This window comes from Aulonocara stuartgranti (genome assembly GCF_965226115.1).
Source record: "Aulonocara stuartgranti genome assembly, chromosome: 9".
Taxonomy (NCBI): Eukaryota; Metazoa; Chordata; class Actinopteri; order Cichliformes; family Cichlidae; genus Aulonocara; species Aulonocara stuartgranti.
In genome coordinates, this window is record NC_138960.1 from 13,080,170 (window position 1) to 13,104,114 (window position 23,945).

The 23,945-nt window shown below is 42.8% G+C and overlaps 2 protein-coding genes across 9 annotated transcripts in view; one reads left to right on the forward strand and one right to left on the reverse strand.

Moving 5' to 3' along the window:
• Nucleotides 1-23,945, forward strand: part of LOC309714695 (uncharacterized protein) — a 188,078-nt gene that overhangs the window by 137,255 nt on the left and 26,878 nt on the right. Inside the window, exon 6 of one of the 4 annotated variants that reach the window (XM_082547326.1) lies at nucleotides 1,500-2,973. The exons of the other annotated variants lie outside the window; for them this stretch is intronic. Within the exon in view, the coding sequence (XP_082403452.1) occupies nucleotides 1,500-2,021 (522 nt within the window). The 3' untranslated portion in view covers nucleotides 2,022-2,973. Of the gene's footprint in view, nucleotides 1-1,499; nucleotides 2,974-23,945 lie in introns of those variants that run through there. 4 annotated transcript variants of the gene reach the window in all.
• LOC309714722 (uncharacterized protein) lies at nucleotides 2,212-23,131 on the reverse strand. Of its 5 annotated transcripts, XM_082547383.1 has the most exons (5): nucleotides 22,854-23,129; nucleotides 19,715-19,820; nucleotides 16,097-16,693; nucleotides 15,507-15,777; nucleotides 2,212-2,323 (listed from the first exon to the last, which is right to left on the reverse strand). In XM_082547383.1, the coding sequence occupies exons 2-5, from the start codon at nucleotides 19,730-19,732 to the stop codon at nucleotides 2,241-2,243; spliced, it is 969 nt and encodes a 322-aa protein (XP_082403509.1). In that variant the 5' UTR covers nucleotides 19,733-19,820; nucleotides 22,854-23,129; the 3' UTR covers nucleotides 2,212-2,240. The 5 variants fall into 5 exon arrangements, with proteins under 5 accessions (XP_082403509.1, XP_082403508.1, XP_082403505.1 ...); XM_082547382.1 differs by lacking the exon at nucleotides 2,212-2,323 and having other exon boundaries at nucleotides 12,796-15,774; nucleotides 22,854-23,131; XM_082547379.1 differs by lacking the exon at nucleotides 2,212-2,323 and having other exon boundaries at nucleotides 12,796-15,777; nucleotides 22,854-23,131.

Sequence of the window (23,945 nt, forward strand, 5' to 3'; positions counted from 1 at the left end):
TGAAAATTTGCGATAACGATATAACTGACGATATAATTGATGCGAGACAAAATACAACTCCACAACATTACTAGCGCAAAAAGACAACCTATCATTTATTTTCACTTAAACAAGAAGCTGGTTTTTATGTACATTAAAGCTTTATAAAAATGTAACAGTGCAAATGCAAATTCCTTGCTGAAAGTTTAACCAAAAGGCATTTCCAGTAGAAATGGGCTGACATATCCTGAGCATAACCATGTATAATATCCACTGAAGTTAAAAAGATTAAACTGCAGTGTGCAGTACGTATTTTTCGGACCATAAGGTGCACGGGATTATAAGGCACATTAAGCGAAACAAAGCAGTCAGATAAATCAAACTTTATTAAACTCATTCTTCTTGCTTCCTCCACTTCTGTACCATTGATTCATTAATGTTGAATTCTCTGGCAGCTGCTCTATTCCCATGTTGTTGCAGTATATTAATGACTAACCTCGTATTGTGGATGGATTATCTCAGTTGTTCTCCTGACTGAAGTTTGGTCCGTTTACAGCATCCTGCCATGCGATTGCATTTGTCTCTAACCATGAGGAACCTTAACGTTAACTTTTATAAGTGGAAAAGTGTTAGTGTTTGTCCTCCAGCTTCACTGTTTATGTTATGCTAACATAGCTGTGTCGCTAGCGATCACGTAGCACATCATTATATACCAGCTAGCCCAACTTCAGTAACACAACAAACGTCACTGCTGTTTAGTTTCCTGTCTTCATTTATGTTGGAAGTGATAGCAGAGCTGTACGTTTGATTTTTTTCCGAAATCTCTCAGTCAGAACATGCTATATCATGCTTAGGTAACTAGCGAAACTAGCGAGCTAACTTCCGCTAGCTTCCTGCTAGCTTCTAACTCCGTTAAATGTAATACATTTTGTTTTCATGGATGCCTGGAAGTTAAACTTCATAGTTACACCTGGTAAAGCAGCAATGCTGATCGTTTTATTAAAGATGAAAGAATTTAGACAGTTTTTAACTCTTAGTGATGCTGCAGTGTTCGTTTGACCTGAAGCATACGGAGTTTAGGACCCAGATTACTCCCAGATTTAAGGGCATCTTAGTCCGACGGCCGCTTGCATGTTCTGCAAAAAAATGTGCTTTGTCGTGTATCTGACGGACAAACACCAAACCAGTTCCACATCACTGAAGTTGCACCATTTTTACAAACCAATTCTGGTTCATCTGTTTCACTCAACAATCGGCCATGTGCGTATGAAAACAAAGGCACTGCGCATACGCGTTTTACTCCCATTCTATCGCGATATTTCATTTTCCTATCGTTGCCTAACATTATACCGGTATTACCGTGAACGGTATAATATGGCCCAGCCCTAGGTATGTATTTATATTTTTATCTGTGTTAACTGAAACAGTAAAATGTAATTGGACGTCTGCAGAGATGCTCTTTATTTCAGGCGACGTTCAGGATAAAAATGTTGAAGGACTGTCTTTGTGTCTTTGTTTAGAAGCAGAGCGACACAGATGGATCCAGTTCTCAACCCTGTCCTCACTGTGGTGGTGGGAAAGACTTTCGTTGTGACCTTTGTGGGAAAGCTTTCAGTCACCAATACACCTTAAAAGTACATCGACGTAGACACACTGGAGACAAACTGAAATACTGTAAAGAATGTGGGAAAAGTTTCACCACATCAAGTAGATTAAAACGCCATGAACTGATTCACAGTGGGGTTAAAAAGCACGTCTGTGATCAGTGTGGGTCATCCTTCACCACTGCAAGTCAGCTTAAATCACACAAACGATCCCACGTTACTAATAAACTGTTTCACTGTTACCAATGTGCCAAAACATTCACTAAATTATCTGCTCTGTGCAAACATCAGCGTGATCACTCAGGGCTGAAATCACTCCCATCACTGGATCACAGTGAATCTGAAGAGACAGAAAGATCCTCTGGTTTCAGTGTCAGACTTAAAACCCTTGAGATCAGGCTCCACAGAGTTCAGATCGAATCTCCTGTAAAGATCTGATGAAAATGTTCCACTGGATGGATGGATGGATAATCTCTTTTTCTGAAGGTTGCTCTCTTCCTGTTTCTGCCAGTGCTGACTGCACAGATGTAATATAGATCCATGTCACTGTTTGGAAGTATCAGAGAACTGCTGATGCTGTAAAGCTGCTGCTCAGTCTGATGGGCTGTTGTGTTGTTGTTAGTGATGCTGGATGAAGGGCTGGTGGACCAGGTGAGCTCAGGTTGAGGGTAGATCCCGTCTGAGCTGCAGGTGATCCTTTGTCCTATTTGTTGGAGACACAGACTGGACCTCGAAAAAATCTAAGAATAAAAAAAACAAAAGAAAAATATATTTCTAAACAAGTCAGAACACAATTTTCCTTTTCTGTTTATTTCATGTTAACATGATTTAATTTAACAAAAATCATGTAAACATGGTGAATTGACTGCTGAGGACTGGGGCAAAGTCATTGTTGGGTTTAGATTTTATTATTGTCATTTGTATACAGGAAATATTTAACCATATATGCTTAGAGGTGTATAATCAATTGTGTAGTGATAGGATGTGTGATCTTTAGCAGGCTGTAAAGGGAGCATGGGAAGAGGTCGTACCTTGTTTTATTGTATTACGGTAGGATTAACGTAGCTATGTCTGTTTTAGTCTAAGTGCTTTTTTACATATAGATGAACTGTTGGATTTTCCAGACCAGCAGGTTAAGGGAAGTCGTTTATGGACACACACACACACACACACACACACACACACACACACACACACACACACACACAGTATTCTTTGTTCACATGTATACCTATGTAAGATGTTATATGTTAATGACCCTATGCATATTCATGTGACCACAATAAAATGAGTGCTATGGGGAACCTGGCTGAGAGTCTGACGAAGATCAAGTGGTGGAACGACACTTGGCTCCAGGCAGGTCTCCCTCATGCATGAGTAACACGAAGAACTTTGGTGCCTTGTGTCTTGCTTTTTGCTGTGTAGCAAGTTGTCCTTAACGTTCCAGCGAATAGGTTTGCAGCATAAACCTATCAGTCATATTCTCAGATGAAGCCTCTTTCCGATTGTTTGAAGCATCTGGGGAAGAGGCTTGTGCGGAGAAGAAAAGGTGAGCGCTACCATCAGTCCTGTGTCATGCCAACAGTAAAGCATCCTGAGACCATTCATGTTAGGGCAGGGATAGCTCAGTAGGTAGAGTGGTGGCCCCATGATCGGAAGGTCGGGGGTTCGACTCCACTGAACGGCTACCCTGAGGTACCCCTGAGCAAGGTACCGTCCCTACACACTGCTCCCCGGGCGCTGCACTGGCGGCTGCCCACTGCTTCACTGGGTGAATGGGTTAAATGCAGAGGAACTATTTCCCTATGGGGACTAACACGCACACTTTACTTTACTTTTACTTTACTTTGGGATTGCTTCTCATCCAAGGGAGTCTGCTCACAATTTTGCCGCAAAACACAGCCATGAATAAAGAATGGTACCAAAACACCCTGCAACAGAGCTACAGATTAAAAATGCCCAAGGCGAAGCACTCAAAAGTCTGGCTGTACTTCACAGCATCTGATGAAGCACCTGGTGATTGATAGCTTGCCGCAAGACCTCACACTGAGCACATCTACTGCGGATGTGGTGCCTGTTATCGGACCCAGAGTTAGCAATATCCCCCAAGAACCCGAAGAGTGGAGTCCTGGCCTCTAGCCCTGCCAGTGTAGCACCGGTTCCAACCAAAGGAGGTATGTTGTATTGTTACGCCCCTAGTCTAGGCGTGTAGGGACGCACATAAGGTTGGAGGAGAGAGAGACAAATCCCCGCCCTGGTTCCCAAGCCAAACATCCAAACCAGTTGTGAGTAAAAAAAGGTGATTTTATTTAAGGACAAGAAGCATAGCTCCAGGGTGAGCCCAGGCCAAAATAATAAACAAAACCAACTAAGTCCCACCAGAAAAGACTAACTAAACCCTAGGAAAGAAATAGAACAAACAAATGACAGAGCTATCCCTCGCTCCCTGACCCAGAAAACAGGAGAAAACGATTCCAAAAGAAAAGGCAGCTCACCCCTTCCGCTTCAGCCCACGAGTGCCTAAGCTCTCAGCTAATGCACTAGGAGCGGCTTTCACAATTCACACTCACACAAATACACAATATAAGCACAGGCTGGGAAAACCAGGGTCAGGACCGTGACGACTGTCAGGCTACTCGCTCATTCCACTCTCTCTCTCTCTCTCTTCCTCAGAGCTGTCAGAGCGGCTTTTTGAAGGTGGTCAACCGCTCCATGGTCCAATCAGTTGCTCACGACTCCTCATTAGGGGAGTGTCGGGAGAAAACTCTGCAAAAAACCCAGGAGAAATAAAGACACAATGAGACAAAGTTACTTTCTTTGCTAAACGTGTACACGGGTGAGCTGCTGAGAACAACTCACACCATGGACAGTGGCTTGGCATTTTTTATAGGCACAGAGCACAGAGACAGTGAGAACAGGATAAGAAAATAATAAACAGATAAAATAAAACAACTCCATATATGGTGCTAGTCTCGTCAGCAGAGAGCTGGGAGAGATAAAACAATCTAAAACAATATGTCCCAGAAACAATATGTCTTTGCTGGGAAAGTCTAAAAAGACACTTCTAAACTAATCTAACCACAGACAAAGGGCATCTTTGTACATTTAAAAGAAGGTAAAGAAACATAGAATCATTTTTCCTCTAACATATTCCCTCCTGTTTTAACTTATTTTAAATGTGCAAAACAGTTGTCTGAAAAGGTTACTGATTAGTTACGCTTAGCAATTTTCTAATTTTCAAAATGTCAGCATAGCAGAAATGTAAATCATGTGGTAAAAGGATAAAACAATAAAATAATAAAAGAACAAAAGTACAGTAAAGGAAATAACAACAAGAAAAAAATAAAACTAAAACTACAAAAATAAAAGGATAAAAACCTTATGTTGTACCTGCATAAGCTACTAATGTGTTAATCAGTGCATGATCACTTGACAAGTCATTTTTAATCACCACGTCATTTATTAGCAGTGTATATGTATTTACATAGGTGAGTAGGCAGCTCCCCCACTGCCCGCGATCCATTGTTCATCACACATACTGGCAGTTGCGCTGCGCTCAGTTTGTTCAGTAGAATGACATCAGGCAGTGGGTCTGAGACTTGGGGCCAGGTCAGTAAGTTGGTCTGTTGTCCCTCACTGAAACAAAGATGAGGAGCCCGGCCAGGGTCAGGGCCACTGCAGTTATTAGGAGCCACCACCTCATGACAGCAGGACACACCCTCCTGTTGTGAGTTGACTTCTCGGCCAGAAAGGCTGTTCCCTCCACCGAGCAAGATCACAACAATTGGGCGAGCCCGCGTCAGTTCAGTTTAGATGGCTTCACTTACTCTCCTGCAGTGGCTCTGATGGATCCAAGATGGTTGTTCCGCTATTTTGCAAGCGGTAGGTGTAGTGAGAAGAACTTGGTATGGTCCCTCCCACCTCGGTGAGCTCCAGTTTTTCCTTTGGAGCACTTTGATCAGAACCCAGTCACCGGGCTGTAATCTGCAAGACACTGGAGAGACATCATCAGGTTGTTGATTATGTACAATGATCTCTTTGTTTTCCAACAGCTTAGACATCCATTCTGCTAATGTGGTTTCTCGGATTGATTGATTTATCTATTGGTTCACTGGTGATGGGCAGTGGGAATGGCCTACCATGAATGATTTCAAATGGAGTTAGTTTCTGGGAGCCCTGCGTTAAACGCATCCACGTTTTCACTAAACCCAAACATTCAGGCCACGGCCTTCCTGTTTCTGCCATGCACTTCCTGAGCCTTTGTTTTATAGTGCCGTTAGTTCTCTCTACAAGGCCTGCACCTTGTGGGTGATATGCACAATGGTGTTTTATGCTGAAACCAAGTGCTTCAGAGACCTTAGTGATGACATCATTTACAAAATGAGTGCCGTTGTCTGATCGTATCAAAGCTGGGATGCCATATGTGGGTATGAAGTGATTACACAGACATTTTGCTACTGAAATTGCATCTGCCTTTTTCACTGGGTAGATTTCCGGCCACTTTGAGAACACATCTATAACCACTAGGGCGTATTTCGACCCTTGACATTCGCTTAGCTCAATAAAATCCATATGAATTGTGTGAAAAGGATAAGGTGGAGTGGGAAAATGGCCTCTTTTTGGTCTCAGGTTTCCCTGAGCATTATATTTTTGACACATCATGCACGTTCTGACAAATTGTTTTGCTGAGGTTTCAAAGTTTACAGTGTAGAAATGAGAGTTGACAATACAGGTCATACCCCCCGTTGACAGATGCGTACAGCCATGTGTCACTAATGCTGCTGTTTTGTGGAGAGATTTTGGCAACACTGGCTTGCCATAGCACATCATTAAGTCGTTTGTCAGAACTGCACCGTGTTTTAGCCATTTTGTCTGTTCGGCTGTGCTTGCTGCTTTTTGTTCATTTTTCAATACATCCAGTGGAATCTGATGTGTGTTTACTGCCATCAATGTGATGTTTGTCATTTGTGCCACCTGTTTTGCTTCTCTGTCAGCAAAGTTGTTGCCTGTAGTAATGAAAGAGCCGTCAGTTTTGTGTGCCGCACATTTACACAATGCGAGTTGTTGTGGTAAATGTATTACAGTCAGTAGGCGTTGTAACAGGTTGGCATGCTGAACTGGTTTTCCGGTTGATGTAATCATTCCTCTGTTTTGCCAAATTTTTGCAAAATCATGCACAGCAGAGAAAACATACTGGCTGTCTGTATGTATGTTTATTCGCTTGTCTTTGTGCATCTCACATGCGCGTATCACAGCTATCAGCTCAGCGCTCTGTGCAGAATATGAAGAAGTGGTTTTGCTTCTATTATCTTACTGTCTGTGGTCACTGCGTAACCTACACCATTCCGACCGGTGCTGTAAGGTCAAACGCTGTTCCCCTAGCTTCCACAGTTGCTGATCATAAGGTGGATCTGGGCCTGGAGTTTGTTTAGATCTCAGAGTGTTGTGATACTCTGTCGGTTTCTGGAAAGTGGATGTGGCGGGTGTGTGTTGACGGGCCACATCGTGTAGTGCTTTTAGCTCTGGCAAAGCGAGAGTCCAGTAATAATGTGGAACACCGTAGCCTTGAGAGAGACACACACGGCTACTGTTTTCTGTGTTAGTGCTATCTGGCTCTGGTGGGGTGTCATTTAGCATGCACTCAGCAGTCATGCCATTCTTTTCTGGTATTACACCTATCTTAAGTTTTGTCAGAGCGTCTCTACCTAGCAAATTTACTGGACACGACAGGTCATATATGCATTTAATAAAGCACCTGCGGCCACTTGCTGTATGTACTAGTTCTAAATGGGCAGTTAATTGTTGTACAATTGTGTGGCCACCTGCAAATGAGTCTCTTAGTCTATTGTCAACACGTCAGCCTTATTTTTAAGTTACAGAATGCTTCTTCTTTTTTTTTCTCTTCTCTATAAATGCAACACTACATTTTCACTTAAGGCATTTTTAGATAATTTCTAGTTTTTCAAACAATTCATGCATCTCACACATTTCAAACTTTGAAGTTAGGGTTGTTTCCCATTTATACAGTGGGGCAAAAAAGTATTTAGTCAGCCACCGATTGTGCAAGTTCCCCCACCTAAAATGATGACAGAGGTCAGTAATTTGCACCAGAGGTACACTTCAACTGTGAGAGACAGAATGTGAAAAAAAAAAAATCCATGAATTCACATGGTAGGATTTGTAAAGAATTTATTCGTAAATCAGGGTGGAAAATAAGTATTTGGTCAATAACTAAAATACAACTCAATACTTTGTAACATAACCTTTGTTGACAATAACAGAGGTCAAACGTTTACTATAGGTCTTTACCAGGTTTGCACACACAGTAGCTGGTATTTTGGCCCATTCCTCCATGCAGATCTTCTCGAGAGCAGTGATGTTTTGGGGCTGTCGCCGAGCAACACGGACTTTCAACTCCTGCCACAGATTTTCTATGGGGTTGAGGTCTGGAGACTGGCTAGGCCACTCCAGGACTTTCAAATGCTTCTTACGGAGCCACTCCTTTGTTGCCCGGGCGGTGTGTTTTGGATCATTGTCATGTTGGAAGACCCAGCCTCGTTTCATCTTCAAAGTTCTCACTGATGGAAGGAGGTTTTGGCTCAAAATCTCACGATACATGGCCCCATTCATTCTGTCCTTAACACGGATCAGTCGTCCTGTCCCCTTGGCAGAAAAACAGCCCCATAGCATGATGTTTCCAGCCCCATGCTTCACAGCAGGTATGGTGTTCTTGGGATGCAACTCAGTATTCTTCTTCCTCCAAACACGACGAGTTGAGTTTATACCAAAAAGTTCTACTTTGGTTTCATCTGACCACATGACATTCTCCCAATCCTCTGCTGTATCATCCATGTGCTCTCTGGCAAACTTCAGACGGGCCTGGACATGCACTGGCTTCAGCAGCGGAACACGTCTGGCACTGCGGGATTTGATTCCCTGCCGTTGTAGTGTGTTACTGATGGTGACCTTTGTTACTTTGGTCCCAGCTCTCTGCAGGTCATTCACCAGGTCCCCCCGTGTGGTTCTGGGATCTTTGCTCACCGTTCTCATGATCATTTTGACCCCACGGGACGAGATCTTGCGTGGAGCCCCAGATCGAGGGAGATTATCAGTGGTCTTGTATGTCTTCCATTTTCTGATGATTGCTCCCACAGTTGATTTTTTCACACCAAGCTGCTTGCCTATTGTAGATTCACTCTTCCCAGTCTGGTGCAGGTCTACAATACTTTTCCTGGTGTCCTTCGAAAGCTCTTTGGTCTTGGCCATGGTGGAGTTTGGAGTCTGACTGTTTGAGGCTGTGGACAGGTGTCTTTTATACAGATGATGAGTTCAAACAGGTGCCATTCATACAGGTAACGAGTGGGGGACAGAAAAGCTTCTTACAGAAGACGTTACAGGTCTGTGAGAGCCAGAGATTTTCCTTGTTTGAGGTGACCAAATACTTATTTTCCACCCTAATTTACGAATAAATTCTTTACAAATCCTACCATGTGAATTCATGGATTTTTTTTTCACATTCTGTCTCTCACAGTTGAAGTGTACCTCTGGTGCAAATTACTGACCTCTGTCATCATTTTAAGTGGGGGAACTTGCACAATCGGTGGCTGACTAAATACTTTTTTGCCCCACTGTGTGTGTGTGTGTGTGTGTGTGTGTGTGTGTGTGTGTGTGTGTGTGTGTGTGTGTGTATATATATATATATATATATATATATATATATATATTTAAACTTTGCATTGCTCATAGCTCACAGCTCTAAACCTAGGCATTTTTCAATCATATGCCTAATCACTATGTGTCACTGTGATTCTCAAGTATTGTCACAAGTTCGTTTAAATTCGTTTCCAAAACCAACAAAATAATCAAACAAAAACAAAAAACATACACGTGTCAGGACACAAAAGAAAAAAGAAAAAATGCTGCCACCCGAACAAGGCAGAAGTCTGCACATGTTGGCTTTTAATAGCATGCAGCTTCTGCTCTAAAAGACACAAATAAATAAAAATAAAAGAAAATGTGTAACATGCTCATCAGCTTAGCAGTGTCTACATATTTAATTCAGCTTCTCAATCCTGTAGTTTTAGCTGTTGTCTACAGGGTTTTGCTTATTGGTTGTTATTATAGGTGTGCTCTATATCTCAGCAATGTGTCATTCTAGAATGATAGATTTCAAGCTGGTCAAGTGCAAGTTTAGTTATTCTCTGTATTGTCTTCATCTCACATGTCATTACACTGAGTTTCAGCAAACCTTAAGCTTGATGCAGACTACTGTTTAACAATTATCCACCTTACATCATAACCGACTAAGGTGCCTCTTCATATTAATATTATGTCATTGTTAATATTATCATCTTTGTCTTATATAACAGCAATAGCATATTATAATATTTTATTAGTGTGTACCATTATACTACTACTGAGCCAATTTGATAGTTAGGATCACCTTATTCAGCAAACAGATAATTTAGAATTCATCCAATCTGCACAGATTTGCTTTTCCTCTCAACACATTTGTGCCTACTGTAACAGCGGATATGTAAAGCTAGCTCATATTCACGTAACATACCGTACAAACCTTTGGCAACTTCCTGTGTGACTGGAAGTAGAATGGTGTAACGATAAACAACTTGATGTATAAAAAGAAGGAAGAAAAAAACCGGAAAACTCATGCTAACGGAGAAAAGGGAGAGAGGACTATTGTTATATTGTACAAATACGAATTGTTCTAGCTCTTACGTTTGTTCGTTGTCTGATACACTGCAATAAATAATAAAGGTCATTCAACAACCCTCAGTTCTGGCCGTCTCAGTTCGACTGGATGCCACACCTACTTTTTTAGACCGATCTTCTGTTTGCCTCATATCAGACCCAACCTGCGGTCACATTTGTTCTCTCTGTTGCATGGCGGACCAGGCAGTTCTATTATAATATATTATTTATATTTTATTTTGTATCCATCAAGGGCTTCAGGTGATCTGCAGTATCACCATTTTCCCAAGCTGGAGACAGTTACCTTTTCACACACTGTCCTTGGCTGAACAATGACACAGCCTTAATATACCTTATTTATTTTATTAAAATATTTTCGTGTGAATTATTTGCTTTATATTCATTTTATACATTGTGGGCATGGTCATCATGCCAACTGTGTTTCATTGTTAATATCACTTTACAGGTTGTTATCCTTGCTATTATTAATTTCAAATACTCTAAAGATAATTTCTACTGTAATTTTCCCTTTGTTTATCTTTATTTCGTACTTTTTATATTTATATCTACTCAGTGGGGTCTGTTTTCAACCCTTTTAAACTACTTCAAACTACTTTGATCTCTACTTTTCACTTAATAAGGGATTATTACGTTCTTCCTGATATGGGTGGTGCTGCAGATGCGGCTGCAGGAATGGGTGATGGTTTACTAAAAGGATTGTGGGGACTGCACAGTGTCTCGTCTTCTGGTTTTACTAAACTGGCAGTTGAGTTCTATTCTTCTGACTGTTTATATTTTGTTTTCTTAAATTTCTCAATTTACAGACACTGTTTTGTCCGGCGTCTGGACTTTTCTTTTCTCACCACTGCTCGTCAGCAGGAGTGAGTTTTAATTTCACTTGCTTGATTACCCATCTTATTTATGTATTTACTTATTTTTGTTTAAGTAATATATACACAATACAGCTGCTATCACCTTCGCTGGTATTAGAGACGAGAGTGGTTGCTCACACGCCCTTCGACTTTCGGACTATTTCCGAAAGCGGTGTGAACTTTACGAGGCGGAACTCGACCGTTCTCTCAACTCACCAGCACGTCAGTGAACAGCAGTAAAAGAAAAACACAGTAGGAGCAGCTCAGTCTCTTATTGGACCGCGAAAATTCAGCTTGCTCCGTTAATTAAAACAATACACACACACATTCACATTCACACCTATTTGCGCGACCTGAACCCTTATCGTAAGGGGAGCTACCAGTCCTTCTGTGGACGAGCTACTTACTCTCTAGACCCAGTCTAGACCCAGCTGGGGAGCTACCCAGAGCTCCAAACCGTAAACCCACAAAAATGGGGAGCTACCAGTCGACGAGCTACTTCCACTATTTTAAATTCCCTGAATTTAAAATACGCTTTTACGCAAGATTGTGTCAGTGTGTCTGTATCTACCTAGTCAGTGTTGCCGGATCTGGTCCACCTCGATCGGGCCCCACCGCCGTGGGTTGCTTTCTAAGACGTTGGCCAAGACCCGAATTTAACGCTCTTGGACTTTTATCACACACCTAGTGTGTGAGCTGTCGACAGTCATGCAACGTGGACTGGTCACGGAGATGGGACACAATGGAGGTGCTCCGGCTCCGAAGGACCAAGAAATGTTGGGAGAAAACTCTGCAAGAAACCCAGGAGAAATAAAGACACAATGAGACAAAGTTACTTTCTTTATCAAACGTGTACACGGGTGAGCTGCGAAGAACAACTCACACCATGGACAGTGGCTTGGCATTTTTTATAGGCACAGAGCACAGAGACTGAGAACAGGATAAGAAAATAATAAACAGATAAAATAAAACAACTCCATATATGGTGCTGGTCTCGTCAGCAGAGAGCTGGGAGAGATAAAACAATCTAAAACAATATGTCCCAGAAACAATATGTCTTTGCTGGGAAAGTCTAAAACGACACTTCTAAACCAATCTAACCACAGACAAAGGGCATCTTTGTACATTTAAAAGAAGGTAAAGAAACATAGAATCATTTTTCCTCTAACAGGGAGGGACCTGGAAAAAGTCTTAAGCACAGTACAGAAAACACAGACAGAAAACAGCCCACAGAGTCCTCATGGCCACAGCCGTAACACCCTCCTTCCCAAAATCAAAGACATCTCCTTGATAAATGGCCTGTATAGGACCCCAAAGCGCTTTACATATCCAGTCATCCACCCATTCACACACTCACACACTGGTGATGGCAAGCTACATTGTAGCTACAGCCACCCTGGGGCGCACTGATTGATAGATGTTTTGGATAAGGCGTCCGCTAGCACGTTCTCAGTGCCCTTTTTATGACGGATTTCCAAATTGAAGTCCTGCACCAGGAGGGACCACCTCATCAGCCTTTGGTTCGAGTTCTGCATCCGCATTAGGAATACCAAGGGATTGTGGTCGGTATAAACAATTACAAGCCAGGGACTGCCACCGACATACACCTCGAAATGCTGCAATGCGAACAGCAGAGAGAGAGCCTCTTTCTCAATCGTACTGTACCCCCGCTGATGGACATTAAATTTCTTTGAGAAATAGCCGATCGGGTGATCCACACCATGACGGTCCTCCTGTAGCAACACGGCACCTGCCCCGTTTGCACTGGCGTCCACTTCCAACTTAAAAGGGCGTGCAAAATCAGGGGCAGCCAGCACTGGCGCACTGCACAGGAGAGTCTTAACTGCTAGAAACGCACTCTGACACGTAGAGGACCACACAAAAGGTTTCAACACACTAGTGAGGCTAGTGAGGGGTGCGACCACTTCCGCGAAGTTTTGACAGAAACCCCGGTAGTAGCCCACCATGCCGAGGAAACGGCGAAGCTCACGCCTAGTCTGAGGGGCAGGAAAGTCCAGGATGGCCTGGATTTTGGCCGAGATAGGGCGCACTTGCCCCCGACCCACCTGCTTTCCTAAGTACGTCACCATGGCTTTACCAAAATCACACTTGGCGAGGTTGAGGGATGCCTTTTCCAAGTGATGGAACACATCAGTGAGTGTCTCCATATGCTCTGACCAGGTGTCGGAATAGACGACAATGTCATCTAAATACACTTCACACTTGCAGACGCCGCCCAGCACGATATTCATGAGCCGTTGAAATGTGGCGGGAGCGTTGCGCAACCCGAAAGGCATGACAGTGTACTGGAGAAAATGGTCAGGAGTAACAAAAGCAGAGATTTCGGCCGCACGTGATGTTAGGGGAACTTGCCAATAGCCCTTTAACAAGTCCAGCTTAGTAACGAACGTCGCAGAACCGACCCTATCGACACAATCCTCCATTCTGGGAAGAGGATTGGAGTCAGGTTTGGTCACGCTGTTCACCTTCCGAAAATCCGTACAAAACCGTGGGGTCTTATCCGCTTTAGGCACTAGGAGACACGGGGAACTCCACGCACTAGAGCTAGGGACAGCAAGAGAATTTTCCAACAGATAAGAGACTTCTGTCTGGAAAAGAGCACGCTTAGTTGGATTCACCCGGTAGGCATGCGGTTTGATTGGAGGATGGTCCCCCACATCGATATCATGCTCCAACACGGTGGTACAGGATGGAGTGTCCGAGAAAAGATTAGGATGATTTTCAATCAACCGACACACGTCATTTCGGACATCATCGTCTACCCCAGTGAAATGTGACCTTAAATCACGTAGGATTTCAGAATTCCTAAGTCGTGCGCAGCCCACAGCACAACCGAAAACCAAATCGTCATCCACTGGGTCATACTGAGTTTCAAAAACTGGCACCACAGTCGCAACTGTAGAATTTTTTATTAATATCTTTAAAACGATAGCAGCACAAACGTTTGATAACACTTTTGTTGGATTTGAAGAAGGTGGGGGGGCCAACTTCACTCACATGAATAGGGAGGATGGAGTAGGTTGAAGTTTATTATATTGATCATTTTTGCTGAACTATGAAATATTTTGGGTGCAGTGTATTTTTTGCATACAGGTATAACAATAATAATAACTTTACTGTTTTTTTTTTTAACTTGAGTATGAAGTTATACAAAAAGCAGCAAGATATTTAAAAAACAGTTTTATTGATTAAAAAGCACACTATCGGATTCATATCGGTATTAGCAGATATCCAAATTTATGATATCGGTATCGCACATAAAAAAGTGGTCGACCCCTCAGGGTTAAAATGTAACTAGGTGGATATTTTCATTGACATCATGTGTTTACATCACATAAGGTTTCTCCTCAGTGTGGGTGATAGGGTTGTAGCTTGAACCTACTCGCTGGAACGTTGAAGACAATATAATTACACAGCAAGCAAAACACGAAGTAGGCAAAGTTCTTCATGTTTCTCGTGCACGGGAGAGAACCGGACAAACACCGTTCCTTCGCTTGACCCCAGTTGCTCTCGACCGCTCCCTCGTAACACTGCTCTTTTATTGAGGTTACATGAATATGCATAGGTTCATTAACATACGACGTCTACATACAAACAAAGAGTACCGTGTGTGTGTGTGTGTGTGTGTGACCCCATAAATGACTTCCCTAAACCTGCTGGTCTGGAAGTCCAGCAGTTCATCTAAACAAAAGGCACTTAGCCTAAAACAAACACAGCCACGTTTATCCTACCATAAAACAATAAAACAAGGTACGACCTCTTCTCATGCTCCCAGGATGTAGGTGTGCATTCCAGTATGGAATACACACCAAGTCTTTACAGCCTGCTAAAGATCACACATCCTATCACTACACAATCGATTATACACCTCAAAGCATATATGGTTAAATATTTCTAAGCATAAATGACAATCAACAATACAAAACCTAACAGTGGGTAAACGTGTTGTTGCAAGCTTGAGTCTGTTGTAAACTGTTTGCCACAGCAGTACACAAGATGTCTGGTGTGAATGCGTAGGTGTCTATTTTGGCTCTCTATGTGGCTGTATCACACTGATGTTTGCAAAGAGCAGACAATGACGTGAATGTTTTGGCACATTGGTAACAGTGAAACAGTTTTTTAGTAACGTGGGATCGTTTGTGTTTGGAGTATGAAATGACATTCCTGAAGCTCTTGTCACACTGGTCACAGCTGTAGTTTCCTTCCATGTGTGTATGTTCATGATTGTTACGACTACCTGAATGTGAGAAGCTTTTGTCACAGTGTCTGCACTTGTATGGTTTCTCTCCTGTGTGGACTCGTTTGTGTGTTTTAAGCCCACCTGCAGTAATGAAAGATGACCCACACTGATCACAGAGGTGCTTTTTAACCCCGCTGTGAATCAGTTCATGTCGCTTTAAGACAGTTATTGTGTGGAAGCTTCTCCCACATTCTTTGCAGTTTTTCAGTTTGTCTCCAGTGTGTTTACGCTGATGTACTTTTAGACTGTCTTTTCGACTGAAAGCTTTTCCACAAAGGTCACAACGAAAGTCTTTCCCGCCACCACAGCGATGACAGGGTTGAGAACTGGATCCATCTGTGTCGCTCTGCTTCTAAACAAAGACACAAAGACAGTGTAAGTCAGTCCTTCAACATTTTTATCCTGAACGTCGCCTGAAATAAAGAGCATCTCTGCAGACGTCCAATTACATTTTACTGTTTCAGTTAACAGTTTACTGGGCTGCAATAACTACAATACTACCACCATAATACTACAGTAATACTAAAATCATAACTGAAGTGAAAATCTGAATAATCACTCAGAGCTGCTTTTCCATGCATTAGAATTGCTAACATGCTAACACAGTTTAATGAGCAGAGTTGTTCCAAACAGTCAGGCTAAAATGACAAGATAACAATATAAATACATACCTCACAGTAACTGCACTTGTAGAGTCTCTTTCTGGTGTGAATCTGTTGGTGTCGTCTCAGGTAACCTGGAGCTTTAAAAGTCTTTTCACACAGGTCACATTTATAAGGTCTCTCCTCAGTGTGGGTAAACATGTGGCGTTGTAAGTGTGTGTCTTTAGCAAAGTGTTTGCCACACTGACTACAGCAGTACACATCTTCTCTGGTGTGAATGCGTAGATGTGCATTTCGGCTTCCACTCTGGCTGAAAGTTTTTCCACAGATGTCACAGCTGTATGCCTTAATTCCAGAGTGGGTAACTAGATGCCTCTGTAAGCTGGCACTGTGAGTGAAAGCTCTGCCACACTGATCACAGCTGTACGCTTTAACTCCACTGTGGATGAGTTGGTGTTTTTTTAGAACATCCTTCCAAGAAAAAGTCTTTCCACACAACTCACAGCTGTACGCTTTAACTCCACTGTGGATGAGTTGGTGTGATTTTAGTGAAGCCTTCACAGTAAAACCCTTCCCACACTCGTCACAGGTGTGTGTTTTCTCTCTCTTTCTTCTGTGAGGTTTGTCGGCCTCCTGAGAGCGCTGACTTCTCGCTCCATGTTGGTCCTGCAGTGACAGAGATACAAACAGAGGCAGTGAGTGAAATGCAGTCGTGGAACAAACTCAACCTTCAAACTCCCTCCATTAACACTAGTTTTAAACCTGAAGGTGGAGTGTGGCACCAAACACCTTAAAGGTCTCTTATCCCCACCTACTGGTAGTTCTAACACATTACATCCAACCTGGTGTTAAAAATAATTCATGACTGTTCAAACACTAAAATCAAGCCCATCCCTCCTGCTGTACACAGTTATTAATGCTAGCATGCTAACACACTCAGAAAAGTATAAATGTTTACCAAGTCTATACTTTTATGTTTCCTGTTTCCTATTATATATTTCTATCATTTTGTCATTTTTCAATATTAATAATTACAATGTAACATTTAAAAGTTGATTCAGTGAAGGAAAATATTTTACTTTTGCTCCCTACATTAGAAAAAGAAAATTGTATTTTGTACTCCTTACATTTACAAAACATGTGTTACTTTTAAGGCATCTGAGGGGTTTATTTCATCACTGCAGGCATCAAACATCAAACCAACTTGAGAAACGGGAAAAGTAAGACATGAAAGACAATCCTGATCGTGTACTAATCACCAGGGTTTGAAACATAAAAAGAGATGAAAGAGGCAAAACTGTGAGTCATAGTCAGGAGTTAAAGTGAGACGTTGTTCTTCTTTCTTTTTTGCACAGCGCCTGAACAAACAGGTAATTTCAAATGCAGCGTTTCTATCAACAAACATCAGCAAACACACAAACTGTTTGTGTGCAGTTTGTCTCACAGTGTGTTGCTGGCTAAAGGTCGAGCTGCTGTACATCACAGGGAGAGAAAAGAAAGAGAGCTAACTTCACTCAGAGATGGAGAAAGATAAGACACACAGGACAGGAGAGGAAGAAGAGAGGTTAGATTTAAAGGGAAGGACTGCTCAGTGGGATTTGATCAACTGGAGATTAAAGCTTACATGTAAGTCCTCATGTGTTGAAATCAGATATTGAGTCTGTACATGTGACATTGTGTTTTTTCAGGTTGTGAAAGATGCTGCAAAACAATCTGAGGCAGATTAACTGTGTTATTTAAAGACTGCATGAAGATCCTCTGCAGGTTAGTGCAGGATAAACAGGTTCGTTTGCTGAACTGTGATGGATTTAAAGTAAAGAACAGTGTGTGACTGGTGCACAGTGACTGTGGTGCTCATGTCACAGTTAGATTACATCAAGTGTAGCAGAGATTCATTTAAACTGAAGCTCATGATGCTGACATTCATTCACTGAGTTCCACCTTCATACCAACAGTATAGTGTCTAATATAAAGACAGTGTACTGTCAGTGTAGAGGATGGAAATCAGCCAGGACAGCTCATGAAACATCTGCTGACATCTGGTTGAATTCAGTTGTGTACATCCACAGAGAGCAGCAGGTCAGCTGATCACAGCCTGTACTTTAAGAAAATCTACTGGAGCTCTCAACAGAAATTATTGTGAGCTGTGATTCTTTTCCCCACGCTGAGCCACTACAGCTGATTTTAGGGTTCCCACCTGCTCAATCCCACTTTAACCTCTTCCCTGCTCATGTTCCTGTTTAGAGGCAAAGTCACCCTCTACAGTGTAGGCAACAGAAAATACACATATGTTTTATTTTCCTTCATTTTCTACTTAACTGATAAAACAGAGAACCTTTATTAGAAAGAAATAGTTTGTATTTGATCTACTAATATTATTTTATTATTATATTAATATAGTACAACATTCAGTTAGTTTTGGATAAAAACGTTCTTCAAGGAGCTACTTTTACTACTGTTCCTCAGCCCTCAGCCTTAACACTGGCTCTCCACAAGGCTGTGTACTGAGTCCCCTACTGTACACTCTGTACACACATGACTGTGTTAGTTTCCACCCAGACAACGCAGTCATCAAGTTTGCAGATGATACCACTGTGGTGGGGCTCATCAGAGCTGAAGTTCAGAGGCTTTCAGATTGGTGTGTAGATAACAACCTGGACCTCAATACCACCAAGACAAAAGAACTGGCAGTTGATTTCAGAAGGAGGAAGTCTGAGCTGCAGCCTGTCAGCATCAACGGGGAGTGTGTGGAAAGGGTCTCCAGTTTCAAGTTTCTGGGTGTGCACATAGACACAGACCTCCAATGGAGCTCTTACATCTCTGCAGTTTTAAAGAAGGCCCAACAGCGTCTCCACTTTCTGAGAATCCTCAGAAAAATGGACCCGAAGAAGGAGCTGCTGACCGTCTTCTACCGCTGCTCCATTGAAAGTGTGCTGACATATTGCATCGGTGTGTGGTTCTCCAGCTGCACCACAGCACAGAGAAAGGCACTCCAGAGGGTCATCAATATGGCCCAAAAAATCATTGGACATCCTCTTCCCTCCCTGAAGGACCTGTACAGCACTCGCGTCTCAAGAGGGCACGCAGCATCCTACGGGACGGTACACACCCAGGACACGGGCTGTTTAAGCTGCTACCATCTGGCAGGAGGTTCAGGCTGCTGAGGTCCCGAACAAATGGACCCAAGGACAGCTTTTACAACAGGGCGATAGCCCTAAACAGCGCTAACAGCTGACCTGACTGACTACCTACCTGGACTTTTTTTTTTTGGAAAGGGGGGGGGGGGGGTTTACAACGGTAAAATCAGTATCATATATATTATTATATTTATAACAAGGTGCAATAATAACAGTGTGCAATACAAATACACTTGTTCTTCTTTATTATACTGTGTTGTGTTGTTTGTGCTGCGTTGTGATGTGTCAAATCTTGTCGTGTTGTGTTACATGTAGTGCAGATGTAGGACAGTTTTCCAATTTCATTGTACTATTGTACTATGTATGACTGTGCAATGACAATAAAGAGTTAACTTAATAGTAAAGAAAAACAATTGCTTGTGACTTCTTAATGTTTGTAAACACAATTTAAAAATATATAATAATATACAACACAGTCATATAACAGGTTGGGAGGATGAGAGTTTTAGACGTGACTGATTATTTGGTGAAACTGTGATATTTTCCTCACCTTCTGTGTTGAGCTCATTGTTTCCTCTGTAGTGACTCAGCTGAGTCCAGATGGCTGAAAATGTTCCTCTGCTGCTCCGTCAGACTCTTCTCCTCCTGCTGATCAGCTGGGACACAAAACAGATCTTTGTTAGGCTCCACACTGCACTGAAGAGTCAAAGTGTCTCATATGTTCATCTGACAACACAAAGTACAAATTTCACTCTGATTGCTTGTAGAAATCTTGTGAGACGTGTTGTGCTGCAAAGTGAGGAAACTCTCTCACTCACTTATACTTCAGGAGGAACTTTGTGACATTGGCTCTAATATTCTAAGCAGCCCTTTACTATGACAGGGCCAGAAAGTCCTATTTGAAGGTTTGGGAGAAGGACCATGTTAAAGGTGGATTGGGGTTTATACACTTTGTTATGATACAGGTAAGGCTGTAAGAGCCTGAGAAGGTGTCCTGAATGAACCTCTAAAACCAGTTTTCAGCTAACGACTCTGCTTCAGTCTGGAAAACAGCAACTACAAGTTTAAAGACTCCATCAACAATTCACACCCAGCAACTAGGGCTGAACGATATATCGCATTTGCGATAATATCGCGACATGATCAAGTGCAATTTTCTAACCGCAAAGGCTGCGATTATACTCTGGACATGTCCAAATTCATGGGCTGCATCCTCCTGAGGCCGCATTTGTAGACCGATTACGTCACAGCGACGTGCCGAAGGCTGTCCAAATTACTACCATATCCCAGAATTCATAGCGCGGCCCAGCCAAACTCCAGTTTCCAGCAATGGCGGCCGCTACTAAGTTTTAAAATTACTCATACTAATCTTTCTGGGTCACAAAATAAACTTTTAACATATTTTCAGGCGAGAAAGTAGTTGTGTAAACATCAAATATCTGCTCGGTTTATCAAGATATCCCATATTTGCAAAAGTGCTTCGACGTTTTCAGAGGCGTCTGCTACCCACCAGCTCGACAGCTAGCCGGGAGCTCGAGGGTTACTGATGCGGCCGAGAACGGCACAACTCCCGGCACATCATTTTCAGATCACCGCGGAGTTTCGCTGCTCGGGTTAAACGTAATATATAAGTCACTTAGACAACCTAAAAATGTTATTGTTGGGCTTTTTTCAGTGTTTTGTTTGTTCGTGAGTAAATCGGTTTGGCTGAGATTAAAGTTATTAGATTAGATAAAATAAAACTTTATTAATCCCCCGGGTGGGTTCCTCCTTGGTTTTCACACAGCTGACTAAACGTCAAACAGAAAACTTATTAAACAGAAGTATGAGACAGTCGAGAATTTACACCAGTGTCTGGTTATATTTTAGATAGCAAGAAGCAGACGGCCGAGTTTATTAAACTCCACCGAGACAGCGGTGACGCTAATCAGAACTAGACCGTCCAATTTCACGCCTTTAAATTTTAAAGGCGTGTTTGTGTGTGTGTTTATACAATTGCTATTATGTTTGCACTTTATGTGTAATGTTACTGACTGCAGAGATCAGTAAGATGTGTGTATTTTTTATTTATTAGTTTTATTTATTTAATATTATTTTTTAATTGAATGACTGTCTAGTAGTTCACAGATGTCGAAAAACTGAGTGTGGTAAAGCCACTGATTTTTTTTATGTATATTTCTGCAATCTGCACATTGTACTGACTTTCATTTTAATGTTTACACCAGGGTTCCTTGTCAGCACTTTATGCTCAGATGTTTGTAAGCTAAAAATAAACTATTGTGTATGTTCAAATATACTGTTGTGATTGAAGAAGTTAAATAAAAATGTCAGTCATCAATTCATGCATCACCTCATGTCATCATAACAGAGGTCTGTCTTCCAGGAAAGAACAGTTTAAAATTAATGTAATATAGTATTGGCCATACTATATGATGTATTGCTTGTCTTTGTTTAATAATACAGAAGACAAAGACCTTAAAAAATAATCACATATCGCATCGCAATCGCAATATTGGGGCAAAAAAATCGCAATTAGATTATTTTCCATAATCGTTCAGCCCTACCAGCAACAGCCTGAACAGCTCCTCCTGTGGTTTCCACAAACAGGGACAGACCTGTTACTCCCCCACCCCACACTTTCCACACCTTCAGCCCCCCAGTTCCACCCCCCACCCCAACCATTCATAATAACAGAGGCCCACACCTGATCACCACTTCACAAGTCTCTCCAGCCCCCATGGTGCCGCTCTCCAAACTCCACCATTCTCCAAAGTTTGCATCTTTTCATCTGGACGTAGCTTTTTGTGGGAGAAACATTTCCTCACTCATCTACGTGACTTCTTCAGTTTCAGCTGACTGCAGGTTTCCTCAATCTTCAACAGAACATTTACATAATGACTGAAACGAGCACCACTGAAGGAACAATGGGCTGGGAGGTCAGTTATTGAGCATTAATATGCAAATTCTCATGAACATTGATCAACAACCACTGATCAAAGCTCATTCATCAAATGCTGTGATTGCAGCGACTCCCCAACTCTCTGAATGGTACTCATTGCCATTGATCAGCAGTCTTTGATTAATGAGCTTTGATCAGTGGTTTCAGCGCTTCCCTTCCTGCTTTGACTGCAGCTGTGTTTGACACAGGAAGACATTATTACATTCTTCACACTCTCCTGCACATTAACCACCACAATATATTTTATTCTCTGTGCTTTCAAATATGAACACTGTTTACTTTCATCTCTGTTTCATTAGTTTTTGTTAACATCTTCCTGTGCATCACTTTACAGCAGCCAGACTCATTAAAATGAGACTTTGTAGGAGTTCACTTCCTCTCATGTGTTCATCCACAGCAGCTGGACAATAAAGTTTACTGTGACCCTGATACTGCAGCAGATCGCTCTCATCCATTTCCTGTTATCACTTCAAATAGAAATGAGGCTGTAGAGGTTTGGTGCAGGCAGAAAAACAGCTGCAGGGACAATGAAAAGACTTTTCTGCTCCAACTTCTCCCAGCATGCTGAGCTAATGATTAGTTGGTGTTTTTCTCCAAACACTCTCTCACGCTTCTCTCAACGTGTTCACAATAAACTGTGAACAGACACCGAGGAGAGCAGCAGAAGACCTCATTCAGGAGCTAAACTCAACATGAACTGAACTCACAGTAAAGTTAGCTCGGTGCTTACCTTTAGATGAGCCCACAAACCGAGAGAAACTCCGCGATGAAGCTGCAACTCTTTCCAAACACAGGAAACAGATCAGGGAGCAGAGACCCACGTGGTTTACGCTGATCTCAGCTACGATCCAGGAGACAAGGGTGGGCAGATCGATGCAGATATCGATCCCAACGGTGGTACTACTTTACTCTCTTTGAATGAAAAAACAGCTCTCTGTGCAAACGCCTCTCGTGGAGCATTCTTACTTTGTTCCGCCCAATGACTGTAGAAAACATGGACGACGCGACAGCGCCTTCTTCTTATTCTTCTGTATAGGGTTTATTGGCGGTTGGCAAACAGCAAAATGGTGCATTACCGCCACCAACTGGTGTGGAATGTGACAAAATAAAATAAAATAAAATATTCAAATTCTCCCGAATTCTTCCCCTGGAGCATCTTCCTTGGAGGGTTCAACCCGGGGTTGTGGTCATGGCATATTAAGGGCTCTGTTGGCTCTCAGGTGACTGTTTCCTCGTGGCTGCGTGCAACGGGGCTGGGGGAAGGTCTGTGCTGACGGACGTGGGTTACTGACCTGGTAGCCTGGCTGCCCCTGGTTGGGTCCGGGAGGGGCGTGGGATTCTGGGGGTGCTCCGTCTCTGGGCTGGGGCCCTTGCTGGGCCTTGGGGGCTTGCGTCCTGGTTGGTGTGTTGCCAGGGTTGTGGGCGGGTGGATGTATAGGGGCCCAGCCCTGGCGCAGGGTCCACTAGTGCATCAATTCAACTGGTGGGGGAGGTTGTTACACCTTGCAGGAGCTCTCCTCTCTTCAGGAACTCATTATGCAGGAGGGGGAGATACAGGAGAGGTGGAGGAAAATCTCAGCCTGGGCGTCGATTGTCTTGTGTAGTCTGGAAGATGAGTGGATGATGGGGTGGGTGCAGTTTTCTCTGTGGTGGGGTTAGGTGGACTGTCCCGGGCTCTGTGGGGCCAAGCGACGTTGTTGAACTGGGCCCCGGTCCGGATGGGCCTGGGCCCCCTTTCCCTGGCGGGTTGCAGAGTATGGGGGTGCCTACTGGGGTCAGCGGGGGAGCTGGCCCCAGGGAGGGGTCACGTGCCCCTCCCTTC